At 54.0% G+C, this 20,830-nt stretch overlaps 1 protein-coding gene across 1 annotated transcript; it reads right to left on the bottom strand.

Moving 5' to 3' along the window:
• On the bottom strand, positions 1-20,540 carry WIPI1 (WD repeat domain, phosphoinositide interacting 1). The gene is made up of 13 exons (XM_066200252.1): positions 20,416-20,540; positions 18,252-18,334; positions 16,838-17,007; positions 13,216-13,312; positions 9,788-9,885; positions 8,648-8,740; positions 8,331-8,401; positions 7,536-7,643; positions 7,001-7,165; positions 6,769-6,876; positions 5,296-5,417; positions 4,504-4,604; positions 1-547 (listed from the first exon to the last, which is right to left on the bottom strand). Exons 1-13 carry the CDS (start codon positions 20,484-20,486, stop codon positions 500-502), a joined length of 1,335 nt encoding a protein of 444 aa, XP_066056349.1. The 5' UTR covers positions 20,487-20,540; the 3' UTR covers positions 1-499.
• Between the last annotated feature and the right edge of the window lie 290 nt (positions 20,541-20,830).

Raw genomic sequence — 20,830 nt, forward strand, 5'->3', positions numbered from 1 at the left:
TGCCAGGGACAGACTGTGACTTTATTCTGTCTTTCAACATAGCAAATGGCATCTTCTCTAATATCACTGCAAAAATACTTTGCCTGGGTTAAAATAGTCTGTATATACTGTACAAAGACATAAGTTTAATATCTCTTCCTATAAGTACATTTATACACATAAAACAGCATAAATTAGAAAAGGGACAAATGGGTATATAAAATTCTGGTTACATACAAATCTGATTAAATTAGCATTTACATTGTGGTTCTAACAGAGAGTTTGTTAAATAGAGCCTTGTGCATACAGTACATTGACACCCCACCCAGACACAAATTAAAACAGGGGCTAACAGGGCCAGGTGTTCACTTACACAGAGGAAAAAAGTGTGGCCCACCTTAATTTATAATCTTTTTTTTTTTTCTCATCTCGGGGACTCACAGATCTGTTCTTCGAAAACTCCTGGCTTTTCCAAAGCACCTCCCAGCAGCTGTCCTAAGCGTGGATGTTTTGCTTCTCCTCATGACCTCTTCGCCTTGCCCGGCTGACCTCCACGGCACAAGATTATCTACCAAAATCAAAACAAGAAGGGCCTTACTTTTCCCAGCACCAGGGAGTGTTTCCAGTTGGTTTTACGCACTGGGGAGGAGCAGGGGGAGGGATGTCCTGCAGTGTTTTACTTTCCATTCCAAGGCAGATTGGTGAGAGGTTTATTTATTTGCTCTCCCCCTCCCCAAATTTACAGTCCTGGGAACAGGAACCATCTGGCTCAGTGATAAGTGTGTCTGGCCTCTGGCTGGCACTGGGCTGAGCAGAGCCAGGCTTTGGGGAGTGCATTTGCCTCGCTGAGGGCTCCCAAAAAGCTCAGCTCTGGCGTGGCTGGAGGGAAGGGTTTGTGCTGGGCATCCCTGTGTCACTCCAGGGTCTCTGGATGGATCCCAGAGTTAAACTCCAACATGTTAGACAGGATTAAAGAAGGAAAAGCCCAGCCTAAACATCATCAAAGCCTCTGCAAGAGTAAAGCAGGAGCAGAGAAAAACAGACAGCAGCAGGACCCTGATTCACCTCCCATCAGCTTCTCCTGCCACAGAGACCCTGGGTAAAATGTGTCCCTGCTCCTGGGTGAGGCGTGGGCAGCCCTGGGCAGATCTGTCCCAGCTCCAGCCCTGCCAGACGTGACCTGGAAGGGATGTGAACCCCACAGCTCCTGCTGCAGAGGGTCTCTGCCAGTCCTCCTCCCAGGTCTGTCTCTCCATGAGCTGCGGGACCATCACTGGCCAGGTTTCCAGGCACAAGCACTGACACTGGATGGCACAATTCCCAAGGGACCTCAGCTAATGGACTGATAAGCTGGGTGTAATCCTGCAAACCCCAGCTGCCCAAAATGCCAGTCTGAGCTACAAGGGCAGGAGGCAGATTCTGCCAAACTCCCTCATCCCCTCTGAAACATAATTACAGGTAGAGCCTCACTGGAAAATCTGTGGCCTTTCCTCCTGCCACCAGCCAGCTGTTAAAAAATAATCACTTAAAATAATTAAGTGTCCATATCCATGCAACAGAATGAGGGAAACACCATTCAGCAAACAGGCAGGAGGAATCTGGGCCAATACTGGTTCCACAGCCATCTGCAGCCTGGTTTCTTGTATCAAGATCAGTGGTCTGGAGCAGCAGAGGAGTGTGTGGACCCCATGACAGGGCACTGATTTCTGCCCTGTTGTGGATCCCCCTGGATTTTTTTCCCTCCTACAGGCAGCAGCATCCTTTGGCAGCACAGGAAACTGCCCAAACTGTTCTGGAGCAGCCAAAAACCGATGGGAAAGGGATGGTTTTTAAGAGTGATGGAGTATCAGTGAGGGGAAGCTGCCTATGAAGAGCTGATTGCAGTCTTACATGACCTCATGAAACGGCTCACCTGATAAAACCTTCACCTCTGGGCCCTGCAGCCAAATGCAGGATGGATCACCTATGCCTGGAAAGCACTGACCAATCTGCTGGAAGAAATTATCCTTCCTACTGAATCCCAGAAGTTTTGGGAAGATCCTCTGGTTGCACTCCCCAGCTGCACACAGGCTGTGCTGCTTGCAGAATCCTGGAGGGTTTCTTTGGCCAAACCTCACAGCACTACCCCAAAACTGCAGTGCCCTGCGTGGCCCAAAGCACACCCCAGCAGCTCCCAGCACCACTGGAAACCTCCCTCCCTGCTACACCCACAGAACAGGGGTGGCTGCTCGGGCAGGTGACCAGAGAACAGCCCAAATCACCACAGTTTTGCAGCCAGAGCTGGGTTTGCTCTTCCCACCCTGTAAAATCTTGTGATCCTGCAGGCTGAGGGCTCTGCAGCCTCCTCCCTGCACACCCAGCACGGCACCCATGGCTTCAGCCCCCTCGGGAACACCTGAGTCCTTCCTGCCCAAGCTCAGCAGTGACTTGGGAGCGCTTAATCCACCCCATCCACACAGGAATTGTCTGAACTGGTTTAACCTCCTTCTGCAATCCTGGCACCAGCAGCAGCAACATCCACGTTCCCTCCTGTGAGGCCACTTTTTACGAGTCCTCCTTGGGCTCCTCATCTCCTCTCCGATCTGTCCCTCCTTCCACTTAATGAACAGGCAGTGTTTGACAGATTTTATGTCAGGCTGAAGCTGGTTTTCCTCAGTCTTTAACAGCTCAGCCTCAGAAGTCTTGCTTGAGGTCAAGGGAAGACAAGAGGTTTCAAAATGGGGAGAAACTGTGGGGTTTGAGCACTGCTGTTTCTCCAGAACCATGTCTGAGTTCAAAGCCATACCGTGGGCTGCGGGTGAATATTCCATTTTGTCACAAGTTTTGAGGTTTTTAAAAGTCTTTTTGTTGCACACTGGAAAACAAACAAAACCCTTCCCATGTTTCCGCAAAGCTGAATGCTGTCAAAACATTTTTGTTGGATAAGGTCAGGTTTTCTCTCCCTCCTTCTCTGCACAGGAGTGACCGATGCCTGAAACCCCCTTCACTGAGACTGGAGATCTCAAGTGCTGAGAAAACAGCCGAGTTCAGTGAAATCCAGAGCATCCAAACATCCTGAGTGCTCCCACTGCGAGGGGCAAGCCCCAAACCCAGAGCGGGGGCTTCATCTGGAAGCTCCGTTTGCTCCTTCTCAGGGAGTATTTCTGGAAAAGCACCTTCCCTTCCCACACCACCTCCTCCCTAACAATACACATGTCACTGCTCTGTCAGGTTAATGACAGGATTTGGAGGGATCAGAGTTCATTTCATAAAGCACCTGCTGTGGTGCAGCAGGGGTTTGGGGCTGCTTTCATCCAGCACAGTCCCAGCAGGAAGCCTCATTCAGGAGCAGCGTGATTCCTGCGTGCTGGCATTTGCTTGTCCCCAAAGCACGAGTTCAAGAGCAGGTTTAGCAGAAGGAAACAAAGGATTTCTCTCTGTCCCTGCTGCTTTTTCCAGGGGCCTGGGCCATCACCTTCTCCGTGGGCACACAGAGGGAGACATTTTAAATATCCTTCTTGAGTAATGGAGTTGGACAACTGGGAAATTCCTGCAGCAGGGAATGTTGCAGGTAAGGAAAGAAATAATCTGAAGGTTGTGTGAGTTGAGCTGGGTTTAGGTGGTGCTGGCTCAAAGGGAGTCATGAGCCAGCCTCCTTTTATCTAAGCAACACTTTGCCTCAGCTCAGAGGAAGGTGCCTCACAGAGGTCAGCTCAGCACATGGAACGAATCCTGGGATAAGGTTTGTACTTCCTCCTTTTCAGGCAAAACTCCAGCAGCAGGATATGTAAAAATGAAGTCAGGAATTCCAAAAGCCTGCCAAGGCTGCAACCTGAAATCCATTACAATATTCTGCTGCATTACTGCTATGAAGACACCACTGATTGCAACCAGATCATAGCACAGACCAACATTTGTCCAATTAGGGGTTAGATACTTAATTAATGAGCATGGAATAGGAAAAGGAGCCAGAAAGACATTGCCACGCTGAAGTTTGATTGAAAATCCACTAGCTCCTTCCAATGGTAACTGAGAAAGTGCCACATAAAAATCATAAAATGGTTTGAAACTCTGTTATTCCTTTCATCTCTGTCCTTGGAAAAGAAATTTCCTTCTCAGTTACCTTGGAAATGAAGGGACTGGTGAGGTTCAGGTATGTTCCAGTTGCATTCCATGAACTAACACAACTGACTGAAAATGCAACGGGGTATGAAGTTTTTATTTCTAAATCGTTCCAATTAAAACTATTCCTGCTAATATTAGCAATCTGCTCAAGGCACAAAGGTAAGGTCTGGACCTGAACACCATCCAGCAAGTTTGTTCAGGTCTATCTCTGCTTAGTTTTGATCATTTTTGCCCCATCCCCAGCTGCTGTTTAGTGAGGGTGTCCTTTTCCTGGCACTGTCCCTAGAACCCATTCAGTTATTTTATGCTTCACAGCAAGCTGGGACAAGGAGGGGGCAATGGAATCTCTTCTGGGAGAGGTTACTACTTCCTTCTTAGCATGAGGGCTGCACTGCAGGTTTAGGGGTCCCGAATGCTCACAGGAGGAAACTCATTCTCATCGTCCAGACAGACTGGTCCAGTTGCAAACTCGTGCTCTGGGATCACCTCCCCCCGCAGGGCTCCGCCGTCCTCCGAGTAACCTGGCCAGGGGAAAACACAAAGTGTGACTGCAGGAAGGGATGGGAGGAGGCTGAAAACAAACAGCAGACACTGCTTCCACCCTTTCAGCACTGAGCTGCTTCCTCTGGCTTCATGGACTGAGGAAGAGGAAGGTGTCTCCATGGACACTATGGATTATGGATGAACTACGTGGTCAGCTCCGGTGGCAGCAGCTTTCCTCCTCCTGCCATGAACCTAAGCACCAATTTCAGAATAAGATCTGCATTTGTATGTGAATCTATAGTCACCCAGTCTTTTCCTGCAGCAGTTTAGTACAAGGTGTACCAGCTTCAGAGACTCAGACAATCTCACCACAAAAACAGTGAGGCCTGATTTCTACACCCATGGTTACAACTCCTGGAATCCACCTGGCAGCAGCTGCTGGCTGCCAAAGCATGGTTCCTGCTCTGCCCTGGGCCTGTGCGTGGCACAGCTCAGCACAGGGAGCAGAGCTGGCACAGAAGCAGAGCAGACAACTCTGTTCTGTGCCCTGTTTTTGTGGCAGAGGATGAACCAGGTGAGCTCCAAAGTCCTGCTGCCCCAGCATGCAGTGCACATGTCACCACACGCACATGCACATCCTGGATGAACCCTTGGAATCTGGGACACTTTCCCCGTTGCCCCAGGTGGTTTTGTGGCTTCTGCCTGAGGAAGGGCAGATGTGGTGCTTACCTGGCATGGTCGAAGTTGAAGGCACTGTACTTTGTCTGGCTACAGTTGCTGCATAAGATTGAGGTACTGGAGGCTGAAGGTCGTTTTCTTTGTTCTCCTCCATCTTTCCTGAGCCAAGCAGACTAATTGTACAGATCAAGAGAGGGGAGAAGAGTTAGTTCTGATCCCAACCGGTCCTCCCCAGCTCCAGCTAAGACAAGCCCATGCATCCGCATCTCCTCGAAGCACATCACCCATCCCCATCACTGCATGCAGCAGCCCCAGCAGTGCTGTGGACAGGGGAGCATTGTGCTCCTCGAGGAAAGCAGGGGGTGAAGAAGGAGATAGGGAAAGCACCACTTCAGCTGGAGGACAATGCTGGCATGGGAACAGAAGGGAACAGATTGACCACAGAAGCTTTAGGTTACAAAGGCAAACAGTGTTTCTAATCACAGAGGGGGCTCCAAAGGGCTTCCAACAGGAGCAGACTAGATGGGAAAAGCAGCCCTAGCTAGTTTAGGACAGAGTTTGAGCAGAGATATCGTATGATGTAATGTAACTCATGACCCAAGGGCCCTTTTCAGCCCTCTGATGCTCAGAGGAGCCCACATGACAAGGCTGGGGGCTGCGGGCGGCGCGCGCTGGACAGCGCAGCTTTGAAGTGCTTTTGTTTTGTGGCTTTTCCAAAAGCTGCTGGCACTTTCCTGGCTGGCAGCCACCTCCCGGCCTGGAGCACATGTTACATCTCACCCCACCCCAAAGGCTTCACATCTGGAGCCAAGCAGCCCAGATGTGTGCGGGGGGGTTACGTGCTTAATGGGATTTGCATATGGACTGAACAGTGGCGGGGGAGGCTCTGTTTTCACAGAATCCCACAATGATTTTGGTTGGAAAAGACCTCTGAGATCATCGAGCCCAACCTCTGACTGATCACCACCAGCTTGTCACCCAGACCAAAGCACTGAGGGCCATGTCCATTCCTGAACAACTCCAAGATTCGTGACCCCACCACCTCCCTGGGGAGCCCCTTCCAATGCTCCACAACCCCTTCCATGAAGAAATTCCTCTGCTTTGGCACTGGGTTTTTGTTTACAGAAGCTCACCGTGTCACTCCACACCATCCTACCCCCAGTCAGCTCTCCAGCACCCACTCCAGTCTGGAGAAGGTGTTCTGCTCTCCTGCCACCATGATGGTCAGAGCTCTGCTGCTGGGGGTGTCTCCTAAAGCACAGCCTGCCCAGTCGAAGCTGGGATATCCCACAGCTGCCATGACATCTGAGATATCTCTGGTTTCTCCTGCAAGAAGCCCTGCCCTGTGTCCCTGCCTGCTGATGTGCTCCCCTGCCACGTCTGTCAGACCAGGCAAACCTCCAACCACAAACTCAGTTCTAACTTCCTTGCTCCTACAGCTCCATTTTGTGCTGCCAGGTGAGATTTCCCTTCATTTTTTAGAAGATTGGCCTCTGTATGAGGTGTGAGTGAAGGCAGAGTTACCTGTGGTTTTTAATTAAGACACACTCCCCTCCGTCCTGCGGGTCCAGGTTATAGATGTAGAGATGTCCATCCGACGTCGTCACCAACAGCCGAGGCAGCTTCTGAATCCTGCTGGGAGAGGCATCCTGAGGCCACACAGACAGCAGCACCCATACCACATGCTCTGCAGGCAGGGGGATGAGATAAGGCTGGCCTGGCCCAGGGGGCAGTGGTCAGCAGGGTCAGCACGTACGTGGAGAGGGCACAGATGTTCCTCTGTCCGGAGATGTTCAGCCGGACGGTGGCGAAGGCTCGGTCCTGGCTCATCATGCCTGACACCTGGGCAGGGAGGTAGTTGGTAGCAGCCTGGAACATCTTTCCCATGTAACCACTCCAGGTTGGAGGCTCCTCTGGCCGGCTGAGGGGGTCACAAAGCAGCGTCAGTGGAGTTTCCGTGATCAGTGTGACAAAACACCAGGAACAGACCTGATCTCACATGGGTGAAGGGTTTTTTGGAGCACCTGTACATTGTGCACCAGCCTGGCTGCAAAAGGCAGGGAACAGTGGCACCTAATAAAGCCAGAGAGGCCTGGGGAGCCTGACAGCAGGGGTGCAGTGTGTGCCTTTTCCAAAGAGTGAGTCCCTCAGGACACAAAGACAATTTGTAGCTGGTATTGCTCGTGGGAGCGTACGTGGTGAGGACATGGAGAGCAGCAGCTGTGCAAACACAGACCTCTGAAGCAGAGGCAGCCCTGGGGCAGGCAGGTTAAGCCAGGCTAATCCCTCACCTGTCTGTGAGGTGCTCCAGTTTGAAGATGTGCACGGTCTCCGTGTTGCTGGAAGCACAGAGGAACTGGGAATCCATGCTGAACACCAGGGAGCTGATGTTCACGTACCTAGAGCCAAGCAAGGACAGGACTGGTCACTCCCACAGCAATCATTCAAGGGGAACTGCTGGGCTTGGCTCTCAGAGGAGTGGATGGGCAGGAAGGAGACCCATCCATGGTGAGGATCACCCTGCACAGCTGCTGCTGAGCCTGTGGGCTCACTGATGAGCAATTCCCTAATCCCTTTGCTCAGCAGGGCTGGGGGTAGCCTCGAGCTAGTGACAAACAGCCAGAGAGGTGGAAATGTCCTTGCTCACAGAGCTGCCTGTGGAGGGAACATCTGTGCCAACCTCACTGCAGCTTCTGGTGCTGCAGAGACCAGGGAGGATATCCAAAGTGCTGAGCAGTGGGATACAAGACAGCATCTCCTGCACAGGTTCAGCAGGAATGAGGTCTCTGACAATTTTGGGGACGTCATTAATAATAAGGACTAAATAAGAAAAAAGAAAAGACAGAATAAATGGAGTGACTCCACGCCTGTTCCCTGCCATCACCCTGCTCTGTGACACACTGAAGGGAATCAATGAGCTGGGCACAGCCTGGCACAGTGACATTTCGAGCTGATACGTTTGCTCTTGTTTTCCTTCTGCAAAAGATGCCAAAGTCACCAGGATCTGACGTTGCTGTGTCCCTGTGTTTACATTTTGGCTCTGGGAGCCTTCTGTGTACTTGTCACTGCCAGAAGAATGAACTGACCTTTTCATCCCTCGGCGGAATTCATAGAGTTTTTGCCCCCCAGGAATGGAAAATACACGAATGACTGTGCCCTGCAAAAAATGCAAATGGAAATATCACATAGGAGTAGGCCAAGGAGCCCGAGCCCTTTCCCTGACACACCCAGGAAACTCAGGATGTGCAAAGGCTCCTCCTGTTTGCCAGCTGGGCTCAATCTGATCCCGATACACTGAGGAGTCAGCAGCCCTTGTGTGCTGGCTGTGTTTAAGAAGGGGCAGCTCAGGGGTGCTGAGGCAGCCCTGGGCAGAGGGAGGGTACTTGCAGCCACACTCACTCACTTTTTCAGAAGCACTGGCCAACTTGGAGCCGGTGGAGTTGAAGGCGAGAGCGGCCAGAGGCCCGTCGTGGGCAGGAATGGTGCAGGCTGTTTTCTGTAGGGCACAAGGGAATGTGAGTGCAAAGGGACACGCTGCTCCTTGGACTCTGTGGGTAAAGGGACACGCTGGTCCTTGGGCTGTGTGACAGCAGGGCGTTCCTGCCTCACACCCTATCCACACCTGCTGATACAGATTCACAGGATCATCTTGTGCTGATGGTATCCCTCCAACATCTCCAGCAGTTTATCTCTGCCCTGCCTTGAGTTCATTCCCCACCTATTACACAGTGATTACACAAAGCTCACCTCAGGGGCAAAGAAACTCAGCTCCCTGCCTCTTCAGAGTTCAGGATTGTGTCTGCACCCTCTCCAAAGCCTGGCCCTTCTCCGTCAGGATGAGAGCTGGCTTCCCTGCAATCCTCTGTGCTGCACAGCAAGTCCTGCTGCAGTGACACCACCCTGGTACCTGTGGGGAGCCCCAGCCCTCGCAGCACCTCTTGCAGCAGCAGCCTTTTCCCTGTGCTCTGCTCCTCCCTGCTGCAGATCCTCAGTTCTCCCTGCACGTAGGGAGCCACCAGCCTTATGAAACCCAAAGCCCTGGCATTAACAGCAGATAATCATGACCCTGCATCCAGCCAGGGACAGATTTCCTAAGGGGACTTTGGACACTTTCCCCTCCCTGTGACTTTGGGTCTGACATCCCTTTCAGTCCACAGTGTGGCAAAGCAGCTGCTCCAGGTCCTGCCCTGTGCCTGGAGCAGCTCCAACCTCCCCTGCCCCACGCTGGTCACATCATTCCCATGGGATACGCTGCTGACGTTCCCACAGCAACCCCAGTGTCAGCCTGGCAGTGGCCCTTGGGCTGCAGGGCAGTGGGTCACATTTCCCTGAATATCCTGGGCCGGGAGATGCACGTCCTGATCTCAGAGCTGTCTGCTCCGAGCAAGGGGGCTCCGTCCAGATGTGCCTCCCAGGCAATTCCCTTGCACTGCAGCTCGGTGGAGTGTATTTATTCATCCTTCCCAAGGGCCCCGTTGGCTTTGCTGTGGCTCTGTTTGTTTTCAGCCCCTGCCGGTATCCAAAGGCTGAGCTTCGCGCTTACCAAAGTATTTCCGTCGTAAAGCACGATCTCTCCGCTGGTCGCGCTGCCGGGATAAGCCAAGTAGGAGTTGGCGTGGTTGATGGAGAGAGCACACAGACCTGGCAGGGGGACAGGGACACGGCTGAGGCTGGGAGCGGGGGGAGGACAGCACGGGGCACGGCGGGGGGAGGTTCAGGCTCTGGCTCATTCTGGGAGCGGGGCCGCGCAGCGCTGGGAACACCTCGGCCGCGAGGACATCTGCTGGTACGGGACAGAACGGCGGCTGTGCCCTGCCACCCTCCCCGAGCGCAAGGAACCCACACCCGGCTTTTCAGCACGCTCTGGGCTTTCCCCCTGCGTTATCATCTCCCTGGAGAAGGCAGGGATAGGTGCACGAAACAGAAAAGGACACGTGGGTCTGAGGGCTGACAGCACTCCTGTCCAGCCACATCTGGACGCGTCCAGATGTGCACAGGGTGTAGGTGGCGGGCTGGAAGCTCAGAGGAGCAGCCCAGTGTGGGTGCAGCCCCGCTGCAGCCTGGCTGAAGGCAGTGCCATTTCCTTCTGCTCTGAATGGAAAAGGGAAGCAGAGAAAGACAAAGGAAATGCGCCAGCTGCGCAGGGAGTTTCCGGCTGACAAGGAACTGGAACGTAGCGAAATTTTAAGCACGGGGGGAATTCTTCCCCGTAAGAGCCATCTGGTTTTGTGCCAACATGAGCACAAAGGTTTCCAACTGCTCCCTTCAAAGCGGGCAGGAATTACAGGATGAGACAGGGATGGATGGATACGTGTGTGGGTACATCCACCCGCCTGTCCCCCAGGTGACCTCGGAAAAGAGCATCTCTTCCTGCCTCTCGTTCCCGCTGCTGGCTGAGGATCCAGCCCGGTGAATCCTGTCACATCCGAAACGTGCCTCGCTCGCTTCCTGCCCCACATCCGTGTGCTCGCAGCCCTCCCAAACCCGACTCAAGGCTCCAGCACGACCTGAGCTTCCTGACCCGCGGCGGGGGTCCCACCTCATCCCACGTGCGGAGGAAGCCGCGGGGTGAAAGGCACCGGGGCCGCCGCTGCGGTCCCCGAACGGGCCAGCAGGACAGCCACACACCGCACGTAGACGCGCGGACGTGTCCTGCCGTGCCGTGCAAGCCCCGTGTCAGGACACGGCCCTGGCCCCCGCCCAGCAGCAGCGGGGAAGGATCGGCCGGAGCTCTCGTTTTAGGTCATTGTTTATAACCAAACAAAGAGACCGCAGCGGAGCCAGGAGCTGCAGGATCAGCCAGAGGCCCCAGGGATCCGCTCCCCAGCCATCCAGAGGCATGCACATCACGCCAGGGATGGCGCACCGGGAGAGGCGTGAGGAGCACGGCAGCAGCAAAGTGCGGGCAATTAAAAGGCAATTAAAGAGGGAGGGATAGGTGGAAGGCAAAGATAACCCAGAGACTGCTGCTGTGATGAGCATCCTGCCTTCTCCGGATGGTGATCCCCCGGCCCAGGCAGCACGGGGGGATCAGCGCAGCCCTTTCAGAGAGGATCAGGGAAGGCTGGAGCTAAACAAAGCGAGCTCTGAGCGCCGGGGTGAGTCACCCGCTCCCTCTGCTCCTCTGGCCGGGAGAGGCAGCCGGGAAACCAGGCCAGGGGAAAACACAGATGTGAGTGTACTGGGCTGACCTCAGGGACACACAAAGAACAAGGATCACAGGGGCAGCCTTTGAAGATGCTTCTCTCCCCTCGGCAGCCCCCCAGCCACGGTGAGGGTTGGTGCTTGCAGTGGTGGGCTCAGGAGGGAGGAGGCAGGCTGGCACTGCTCCTATGGCACCTCTGGGAGTGCCACGTCACAGGTGGCTTCCTCAAACAGCATGGAAAAATGCTACTGTATCCAGGAAACCTGGCCTTGCTCTCACGCCAGCAGGTCCAAGCACATCCAGGGCTTGGGGGGAGCCACATGAGGTGGTTTCCAAAGCTGCAGTCATTCCCAAGATGTGCCCCCACAGCACACATGTCACCCCAAGCGCTGTGACCTCCTTGCTTCAAATCCTGCCCCTGATGTGAATCACATGAAAAACAACTGTCTTGGACACCGTGGGCATTTTCCTCTCCTACGTGGAGGAGGCTGGATCAGGAGCCAGGTGCTGGCCAGGAACAGCCAGAGATCTCCCTGTGACTGGCCAGTGTGGCTGCAGCAAGCCCTGGCCCTGCCTGTGCTGGTGTCACCGTGCCCAGGGCACACACTTTAGGAGGATGGCACATCTACCATGTGCTCCTACATCCCCACTCCTAAACAAGTTGCACAAAGAGCACTGAGGCTGGACTGCCCTGACCTACTGCACACAGTGTCCTTGGGGTCAAGCTTGGGACTGAAGCAGATGGCCCAGGGACAACAGGGGCACTGCACTTGTCACTCAGCTCATTTCAATGACAGCTGCTACAGTAAAAAGGGTTTAAAACACTAAGTCCATGTGAAGCCTGTGATCTGCAGCATCCCAGTCCTGCCCTGGCTGATTGCCGCTGCTCTTAAACCATGACCTGATCCTCCAGCCCCTCTGCAGAACAGCTCCAGGCCTGGGTATCCCTGTCCACCCTGCTGCCAGGCCTTCTTGGGAAGGTTTTAAACTTTAATTATATTTTCAGCATTTCGCATGTTTAATCCACACAGAGAGCCCATCTGGTGAGATCTGAAGTAGGTCAGGGGAGCTGCTGGAAGAGCATCCCTTGAAAGCCCCGAGGCCAAGCGTGAGCACATGAGCAGCTTCCCAAGCACCCAGCCATGAAAGGATGCTGTAGCCCGAGCGGGACGGCACAGCAACGCGGGCACCCGGCCAAGCTTCCCTCTCTGCTGATAAAAATAGCTCCTCTCCCAGCAGCAGGAAAGCCGGATTCACCCTGTGCCACACACACAGGATCTGTGCTGCAGCCACCTGCCCTGCCCCTCGGGTTTGCAGCCTGCATGGAATGGGATCAAGTGGCAGCCGCTGGAAACTCCCTGGCAGGGATTGGTGCTGTGCCTGGCTGTGTGCTCTGTCCCTGTGATCGCTTTGGGAGCTGACCCCGAGGGGAAGTCAGACCCTTCTGCCCATCTCTGCCCTCCTTTGATACATCTGCTCTGGACAGAGCAGGGGTTTGCTCCAGACAGGGCAGGCGGTTGCTCAGGACAGAGCAGGGTCACAGCACCAGGCCTCAAAGAGCTCAAGGTGAGTTTGGACAATACTCTGGGCACAGTGTGGGATTGTTAGGATGGTGCTGTGCAGGGCAAGGAGCTGCATTCAGTGATCCTTGTGGGTCCCTTCTAATTCAGCTTATCCTGTGATTCTCCCAAGCCTGCCTGACTGCCTCTACGCATTTCTGACTCCCCAGTGCTGGCTTAGGATGCACAGGCCACAAACTGGTTTAAATTCTAACACAGTGCTGTGGCTGTACAAAGCTCCCTTTCACACAATTCTCCCATGCTCACCTGTTGTGTTGGGAGGTGTATCCAGAATAGTCTTCAAAAGCTTCATGTCCTTGATGTTATGGATGTAAATCGACTCTTCCAGGCAGACCACCAGCCTCTGCAAGGACACAGGGGACATGCACAGAACCCCACCAGCAGTGCCTCTGGCTGCTGCTCCCACACCTCCCAAACCCAAACCTTTGCTGTCAGACAAACTCAACAGGAATTTTCCACATGCTGAAATGTAACAGATACATGATCTCTTCTGCTTCTCCATCCCCTCTCACATTTGGGTTTGTATTACTCGTTTTGAGAGTTTTTGCATCTGGTCTTGCTTTAAGGAGAAGACAAAACATCATGACTTCACTGCTCCTCTACATCTTCCACATGCCCAGGAACAGGAAGACCCATCAGGGTTACACCCCACCACATGCCTTGATTGCCATCGATCCCTACCCCACCTTTTCTCTGCAATTCATAACCAATTACTTTTTGATCACAAAGACCTGGCAGCAGAGAGGCTGCAATCTGCTCGTCAGCGTGCCTCCAGATGGGAATACAGGCCCTTTGCCCTGACTTCTTCCTGATTTGGGAGACAACACTGAGGTGCTGGGTCTGCCACTGCTGCTAAACTTAATGCATCTGTCCAGCACATGAATGTTTCTTTTCCCATTTGGTGTCAGCAGGGAAGACTCTGCTTTATGTGCCCTGCAGAACTGCATAAACACAGAGCTGAGACACATATGTTCAGGGACAGTCACCCCTGCACCATCTTGGCTGAGGGGCTGGGATTTCCCAAGTTCAGGTGCTTGTACCTCTTCTGCTGACCCTGCCAGGAACATCCACCTGGCCATGGGGAGCTGCCAAGCCACGGGGAGGAAAGGCAGAAAGGCAAAGGGAAGCCTGATGCTGTAACCTCAGCCCTGGGCCATCTCTGTGGCCACTCAGCTTTGTGTCCCAGCCTGGTCCAGATCCCTACGTGTCACCACAGAGGCTTTTTGCACAGAGGCTTTTTTTGGGACCAGGCTTTGGGTCTGGCTGAAGGGCTGAGCTTTGTAAGTCCAGCAAGTGCACAGCTTCACTCTCTTAGTGCCAGGAGTCCAGAAACACTAAAAACATCCCAATAAAAGCCTAAGCCCAGACCCCATCCATCCTGAAGTTGGAGTACCCAAATCCATGTCCAGGAAGCCTCCACCTCTTCAGAAATAAGGCCACTTATTTAGTATCTAAATGTGGATCTTAGTCACTAACTTGAAACACCCACATTAAAAATCTCTGCCTTGCACCACCATTACTCTCAGATCAAACTCTTTCCCACTTCTATTCCTGCTAACCACAGCATCTGGGGTTGTGTCAGTGCCATTTTGCATTTCCAGGAAGACCTTGCCTTTTCTCCAGTAAGAGCCATCCACTTGCAAGCAGAGGAATATTTATACAGCTGATCTGGGCAAAGCCACCATGTGCTTTCCCAGAACGGGCCGCTCTTGATGTCCAGGTGAAGGGAGGTTTCCAGATGATGGCAAAGCAGCAGCCAGAGATGCTGGCACCCACAGGAACAAAATCCAGGAAAGTTTGGGAGGTCAAGAGGCAGAGGAGGTCTGGACAAGCTCAGCAGGAGCTGGAGAGGAGAGCTATTTCACCCCTCCTGGCCTCCATGCTGCCCTGTGGCCACATGAGGGTCGGTGGGATGGGTTTCATCCTCACTGTGTACACAGACAAGGTCTCAGAGAAGGTGCTGTGATTGCTACACAGGGTCAAGGCACTGCTAATTGTCCAAACTGTTACTGCTCACCAGCTCCTTCCGTAGTTTGAATGGATCAGGCCAGACAACTGAGCTGTATTTGGGGGCTGAAATGAGTTTGGATAGTGTCAGATAAACACCTCAAACCTCTCCAAAGAGCTCAGCAGGGTTTCAGCAGTCCCAGAGCACAGCCTGATTCTCCCCTTTGAGACAAATCAGGATTTACCTTCACACACTTCAGAGTTATCATGGAGCTTGGAACTAAATATTCCCACAACAACTGAGGGAGCAACATTGTGCTTCTTTGCACAATGAGGACTTTTTCACAGAGATCAGATTGAAACATGCACCTTTTGTTTGAGACCTGCTCCTGGTTAATTTGTCACCATTTTCCTGAGTTAATGCCTTGTCTGGGATTTGTCCTTCTGTGAACTTCCAGAGGAGTGCAGCTTTCCTACAGAAGCTCAGGCAAGAGTTCAAGTGTCACATGCACAAACTGGTGGCCACCAGTTTAAATCCTGAATGTAGACTGAAATAATGATTTCTCTTCAACCTACCCAAATTGGGAAGGTTTAGAGGGGACTTGAGGGAAGTTTTTTGTGAAAAGGGTTATTAAGCATTGAACAGGCTGTTCAGGGCAGTGGTGGGGTCACCATCCCTGGAGGGATTTAAAAAATGTGTGGATGTGGCACTTTAGAAAAGGGTTTAGAGGTGGCTGTGGCAGTGCTGGGGAATGGCTGGACCTGATGGTCTTACAGGTCTTTTCCAGTAATGACTCCACGATTCTGTGTTTCTAAACATCTGTGGCACCTTCAAATCCCTGCAGGTGTGTCTGTGGCACAGCCAGAGGATGAGCTCAGCCCAGGATTTGAACCCCAGCTCATAATGCAGCCAAGAAATGTGGATGCAAGGCTGGGACTGTGCATCACCTTCAGGCTGCTCCAGAGCAGCACATGGGGAGTAGCCTGAACTTATTTTATTCACACCAATCTCCTAGAGCTGCTCAGTGGAACCTCCCAGTTTATTTTTACACACACAAATCTATCTGCAATTCAAAGGAAGTCTCACTGTTGCCAGTTCCACTGTAAGCTTAAGTGAAAAAAATCAATTTAGGACAGATTTAATTGTAGTGCAGGAACTCCTGGTCAAAGACAGCTTTACTGGAAGCTCAGCCCAGAGAGCCTCACTGCAGGTCTCACTGTTGCTAACTGAGGAGAGGCTGATTATATACAATTACCCAGACTGCTCATTTCTTCATTGTAAAATGTCCTCTGCTTCTTAGGGCACATACTTGGAAAATAATTATGGGCAAAAAGAAAAGATGACTTAAAATCCTCCAAAAGAGCTCAGGGCTGCATGAGGCTGTGTCACATCAGAGAATAAGACTCTAAAAACCTCACTTTAAGTGGCCTGAGTGGGTTTTACACCTTTAAAACCAAAACAAGGCTGCTAGCAGTACTTGGAAAGCACCTTTTTGCCTTATCCACAGAGTTCAAGTTACTCCTGGGTTTTTGTAACCAACTTTGAAGGTCTCATTTGCAACCAAGATGACACAGGTGGGCCTGAAGTCAGGATGTGCAGAGGGAGGAACATGAAAAGGTGTTTTCTTGGCAGAGCTGTGTCCTGAACGGGCAAGAAGGCAGGTGACAAAAAGCCTTTGTGTAACTGCCACCAAAACAAGGCCTTGGCTTCATTTTCCTGAAGGAAAGAGCAGTGGCAGATGATACCCACAGCCCTGCAGCTCCTGTCAGAGGCCTCTCATGGGGCTGGGAGGAGAGCACAGGCACCCATCCCTCCAATCCCACTCATAGCCTCCCTGCAAACCTCCCCAGGCTGCTCCCAGTTGCAAAGGCACACAGAGCAAAGAGGCAGAGTGGGCTAACTCCGGATAACCCCTCTCACCTGCCGGTTCAGCCGGATGGACAGGATTTTACTGGAATAGCTGTAGTTGCAGATCTCCGTCCCTTTCTTGAAGTGGTAGACATTCATTTGCTGTGGCTTGGCATGGCTGACCACAACCACAAGGCTGCTGGAGAACAGACGCTCCACGATGTAAACATCTGGGATTTCATCTGGGCACACAGGGAGAGCAAGGCAGAGCCCTCAGCTTGGTTTGACTGCAGCAACAAGACTCAGCTCAGGAGGGGATGGGGTTGGAAGGCTCTGTGCTAAGGTGTTCAACATCATTTCTGTGAAAAATTTCTCATGCCTGGCACAAAGCAATTAGGTCAGAGCAAGAAGGGATTAAAGAACCTCCCCCTGAAGGCAGAAATGGAGCCAGTTCTCTTTGACAGTGCTGCTGTGCCTCTGTCTCCTGGGCAGGGCCCAGCTGAAGCTAATCCTCCAGCCGCACTACATCCTTGGGAAGGGGATATAAAGGGAGGAGTGCCCTAACTTTGGTCAGGCAGTTTCCTGGAGAATGTGAGGGGTGTAGTGAGGCAAGGCAGGAGCTGGCTATGCCTTGGTGTTTCTTCTGTGGTGTCTGGTTTCTCCCAGCCTCCCTGGGGAGGCAAACAGTGGCTGCTGTGTCTTGGCAGTGCCGGTGTTTGGGATGACTCCTGCTGTGTGGAGAAAGCACCAGTGCAATGGCCCTGGAGGCCCTGCACCTAAATCCCCAGAGACTGCAATTTCCAGCGTGCCCAGCCCTGAGTGATGCTCAGTTTGGGCTGGGCTGTGCTGGAGGAACAAAGGCTGCCCCACAACTGTCACGTGGAACTGGTTGTGCCTCAGCCCATCACCCTGAGTGTGTCACCAGCAGGGACCTGTTTCCCTTTGCCTGACTCTGGGAAGGGAGCCTGGACCCTGCTCCAGATAAGGCAGCTGTGTCTGATTGCTGAGGCTCCTTCTGCAGCCACTGGAGAACACATCCAGCTGGGAAGTGTTATCTTCAGTGCATCTCAGCTGAAGCACTTCTGGCCTGAAGCAGCCTGGAATCCCTGCTCCATGAGGCCAGGCTTGTTTTGGGCTGTTCAGAGTGTGTTGCATGCTGCTGTGAGCACAGCTAAGAGCTGCAGGCCTGCTGGGAATGACCTTCTTTACATGGAAAACCTGTTAAAAACATCTTGCTTGTAAATACCACACTGGATTAAAAGGCTGGGAGTTATCCAGCAGCTGTGCTGGAAGCCTGTGGGCTGCTGCCCATGTACCTGAAACATCCTAGTGGGAAACTGCCTCTGAATGCTGGGCTGCAGCACAAACTGCTGCTGTCAGGATGACAGCAGTGGAAAAGAAGCTGGGCGCTAACAAAGGTGAAGGACTCCCACAGATTTAAGGTACTGTTGGTCAATATTCCTCCCCAGGGAAACAGGAGACTTACTGCTTTCATGGACCTGGTCCAGTTGCTCCACAGAACTTAAGGAGAAAAGTCTGTATCCAGTTGTGGTTCCGATTGCCAGGGAGCTGCAAAGACAAAGCAAAAACCTGCTGGTTCAGAGCTGAAGCCCCCCAGGTGACAGCAAGAGCCCCTGCAGGGGTGGTGCACTGGTTTGGACTGGGATGGGGATTGTTTGCCACACTAGCTTGTGTGGGGCTGTGCTTGGCTTTGTGCTGAACACAGGGTAGATAACCTGGGGATGTTTTTGTTATTGCTGAGCTGTGCCTACACAATCAAGGCTTTTTCTGCTCCTCACCCCTCCAGTGAGGAGGCTGGGAGGGCACAAGGAGCTGGGAAGGGACACAGCCAGGACAGCTGACCCCAGGGACATCACAGGCCATCCGGTGTCAGGCTCAGGGGATAAAGAGGGGGAAAGAAGGAGGAAGGGGAGGACATTTGGAGTGGTGGCCTTTGTCCTCTCTGCTGTGTGATGCAGCCCTGCTGTCCTGGGGATGGCTGAGCCCCTGCCTGCCATGGGAAGTGGGGAATGAATTCCTTGCTCTGCTATGCTTGTATGTGTGGCTTTTGTTGTAATTATTAAACTGCCTTTATCTCAGCCCATAAATTTTCTCACTTTTACACTTTTGGTTCTTTCCACCTCACTGAGTGAGGAATTGGCTGGGATTAAACCCTGACATCAGAGAAATGAGTAGTTCCCGGCACAACTTCAGTTTCCAACCTAAATAATACAAAGTAACAAACTCAGGAATCCAGTTTTCGATCTGAGGCTGTTGCAGCCAGTATCCCTCTGGGAGAGCAAACTCATCATCTCCTATGGGCCTGTGGCTGCTGGAGGAAGAAACAGGTACAGATCCACCTGGGAGGACACCGAAGGGGCTGTTTCCTAAGCCAGGGACCGATCCACCTGTACTGACACAGTGACTTATGCAGGCTGTGGAAGCTTTGCTCTCAGTTAAGGGTAGTGGGCAGTCTTGTCAAGGGCTGTCTCTTGCCCAGTTCCAGAAGCAGTAAGCAGAAAGATCTAGGTCTTAAACTAGCAGCCAGCCCATAATAGCAACGCACTGCATTTGTACTGGTGGTAGTGACCAGCAAGTTCCTATCAACGGCACATCCACATCCCTCAAAGAGCCCTTTGTTCGGGCACAGAAATGCAAAGCAGGGCTGCAAAGGAAATGGCATTTTCAGGTGTGACTGAGGCTGATATCTCTGATCCTTATCTCATTCCTCGCGATCTGGGCCGATCCTGGCTCCGGGCTACGGCTGCCACATCCTTGAGTGGCTCGCTGCTTCGGGAAGTTTTTGCTGTCCCGGTTGGGAACGGTTCTTAAATTGGAGCAGGTAAAGCACGGGTTAGAGAGGCTGAGAGGCTCCAAGGAAGGCGGCTGCTATCCCGGGCGGGGCGGTGCGCTGGCACCGGCCGCTCACCCGGAGCCTCCGGGGCGTTCGGGTGGCCCTGGGCAACGCCGCCACCTCCCAAGCGGCCACACAGCGCTCGGCAGACAAAGCCCCGGGAGAACGCCGCTGCTCTGACCATCCCCGAGCGCTTCCCGAGCTGCGGGGGAGGCAAAGCCCGGCGATGGCTCTGAATTCCGCCTCCCGCGGGCTCGCAGAGCCCCAGCCGCGGGCCTCGGTGCCTGCTCACCGAGAGAGCCGGGGCCGCGGCCGCTCCGCTTGGGATGAGGCAGCCCGACCTCGGCCCGTGTGTGTGTGCGGTGCAGGGTGGGCTCACAGGGGCCATCCCCCGACCGCGGCCCGTGTGTGTGTGCGGTGCAGGGTGGGCTCACAGGGGCCATCCCCCGACCTCGGCCCGTGTGTGTGTGCGGTGCAGGGTGGGCTCACAGGGGCCATCCCCCGACCTCGGCCCGTGTGTGTGTGCGGTGCAGGGTGGGCTCACAGGGGCCATCCCCCGACCTCGGCCCGTGTGTGTGTGCGGTGCAGGGTGGGTTCACAGGGGCCATCCCCCCGGACCACGGTCTGCCTGTGTGTCCGGTGCAGGGGAGGTCCCACCGGCGCCATCCCTGTGGGGACCTGTCGCGCCACGGAGGCGCTGGGACCCGCCCCGCTCCGGGCCGCGGGGCCGGACCAACCCCGCTCGGCGCGGCCCGGCCGCTGTCACCCCCCGCCCCGCGGCGGCCGCCCCGCTTACGTGCAGTCCTGGTTGTAGGAGAAGCAGCTGAGCGCCGCGGGCGCCCCCGGGGCCTCGGCCGCGGCCTCCATGGAGCGGGCGCGGCGCCTCGGCCGCTGCGGCCCCCGCGCCCGCCCCGGCCCCGCTCCGCCGCCGCACGGGCGGTGCCGCCGCCCATTGGCTGGCTGGGCGCTGATGGACGCGCGCAGTGACCGATCGGATGAGGAGTGGGCGGGGCGGGCCCGCCCCCCGGAGCGGCGGAACCGCCTCCCATTGGCTGGCGGCGCGGAAGGGCCGCGCGTGGCCACGTGGTGATGTTGTGGTTGCATCAGACGGGCCCGGCAGATGTCGCGGAGCGCGGCCGGGGGAGCGCGGCTGCTGCCGGGGGGACACGGCGACAAGGGCTGCTGGAGGGGCCGCGGGTGGCCTGAGGGAA

The sequence above is a fragment of the Chamaea fasciata genome, unplaced genomic scaffold, assembly GCF_029207755.1.
Source record: "Chamaea fasciata isolate MVZ Bird 193981 ecotype frontalis unplaced genomic scaffold, bChaFas1.0.hap1 SCAF_19, whole genome shotgun sequence".
In the NCBI taxonomy this organism is placed as follows: domain Eukaryota; kingdom Metazoa; phylum Chordata; class Aves; order Passeriformes; family Sylviidae; genus Chamaea; species Chamaea fasciata.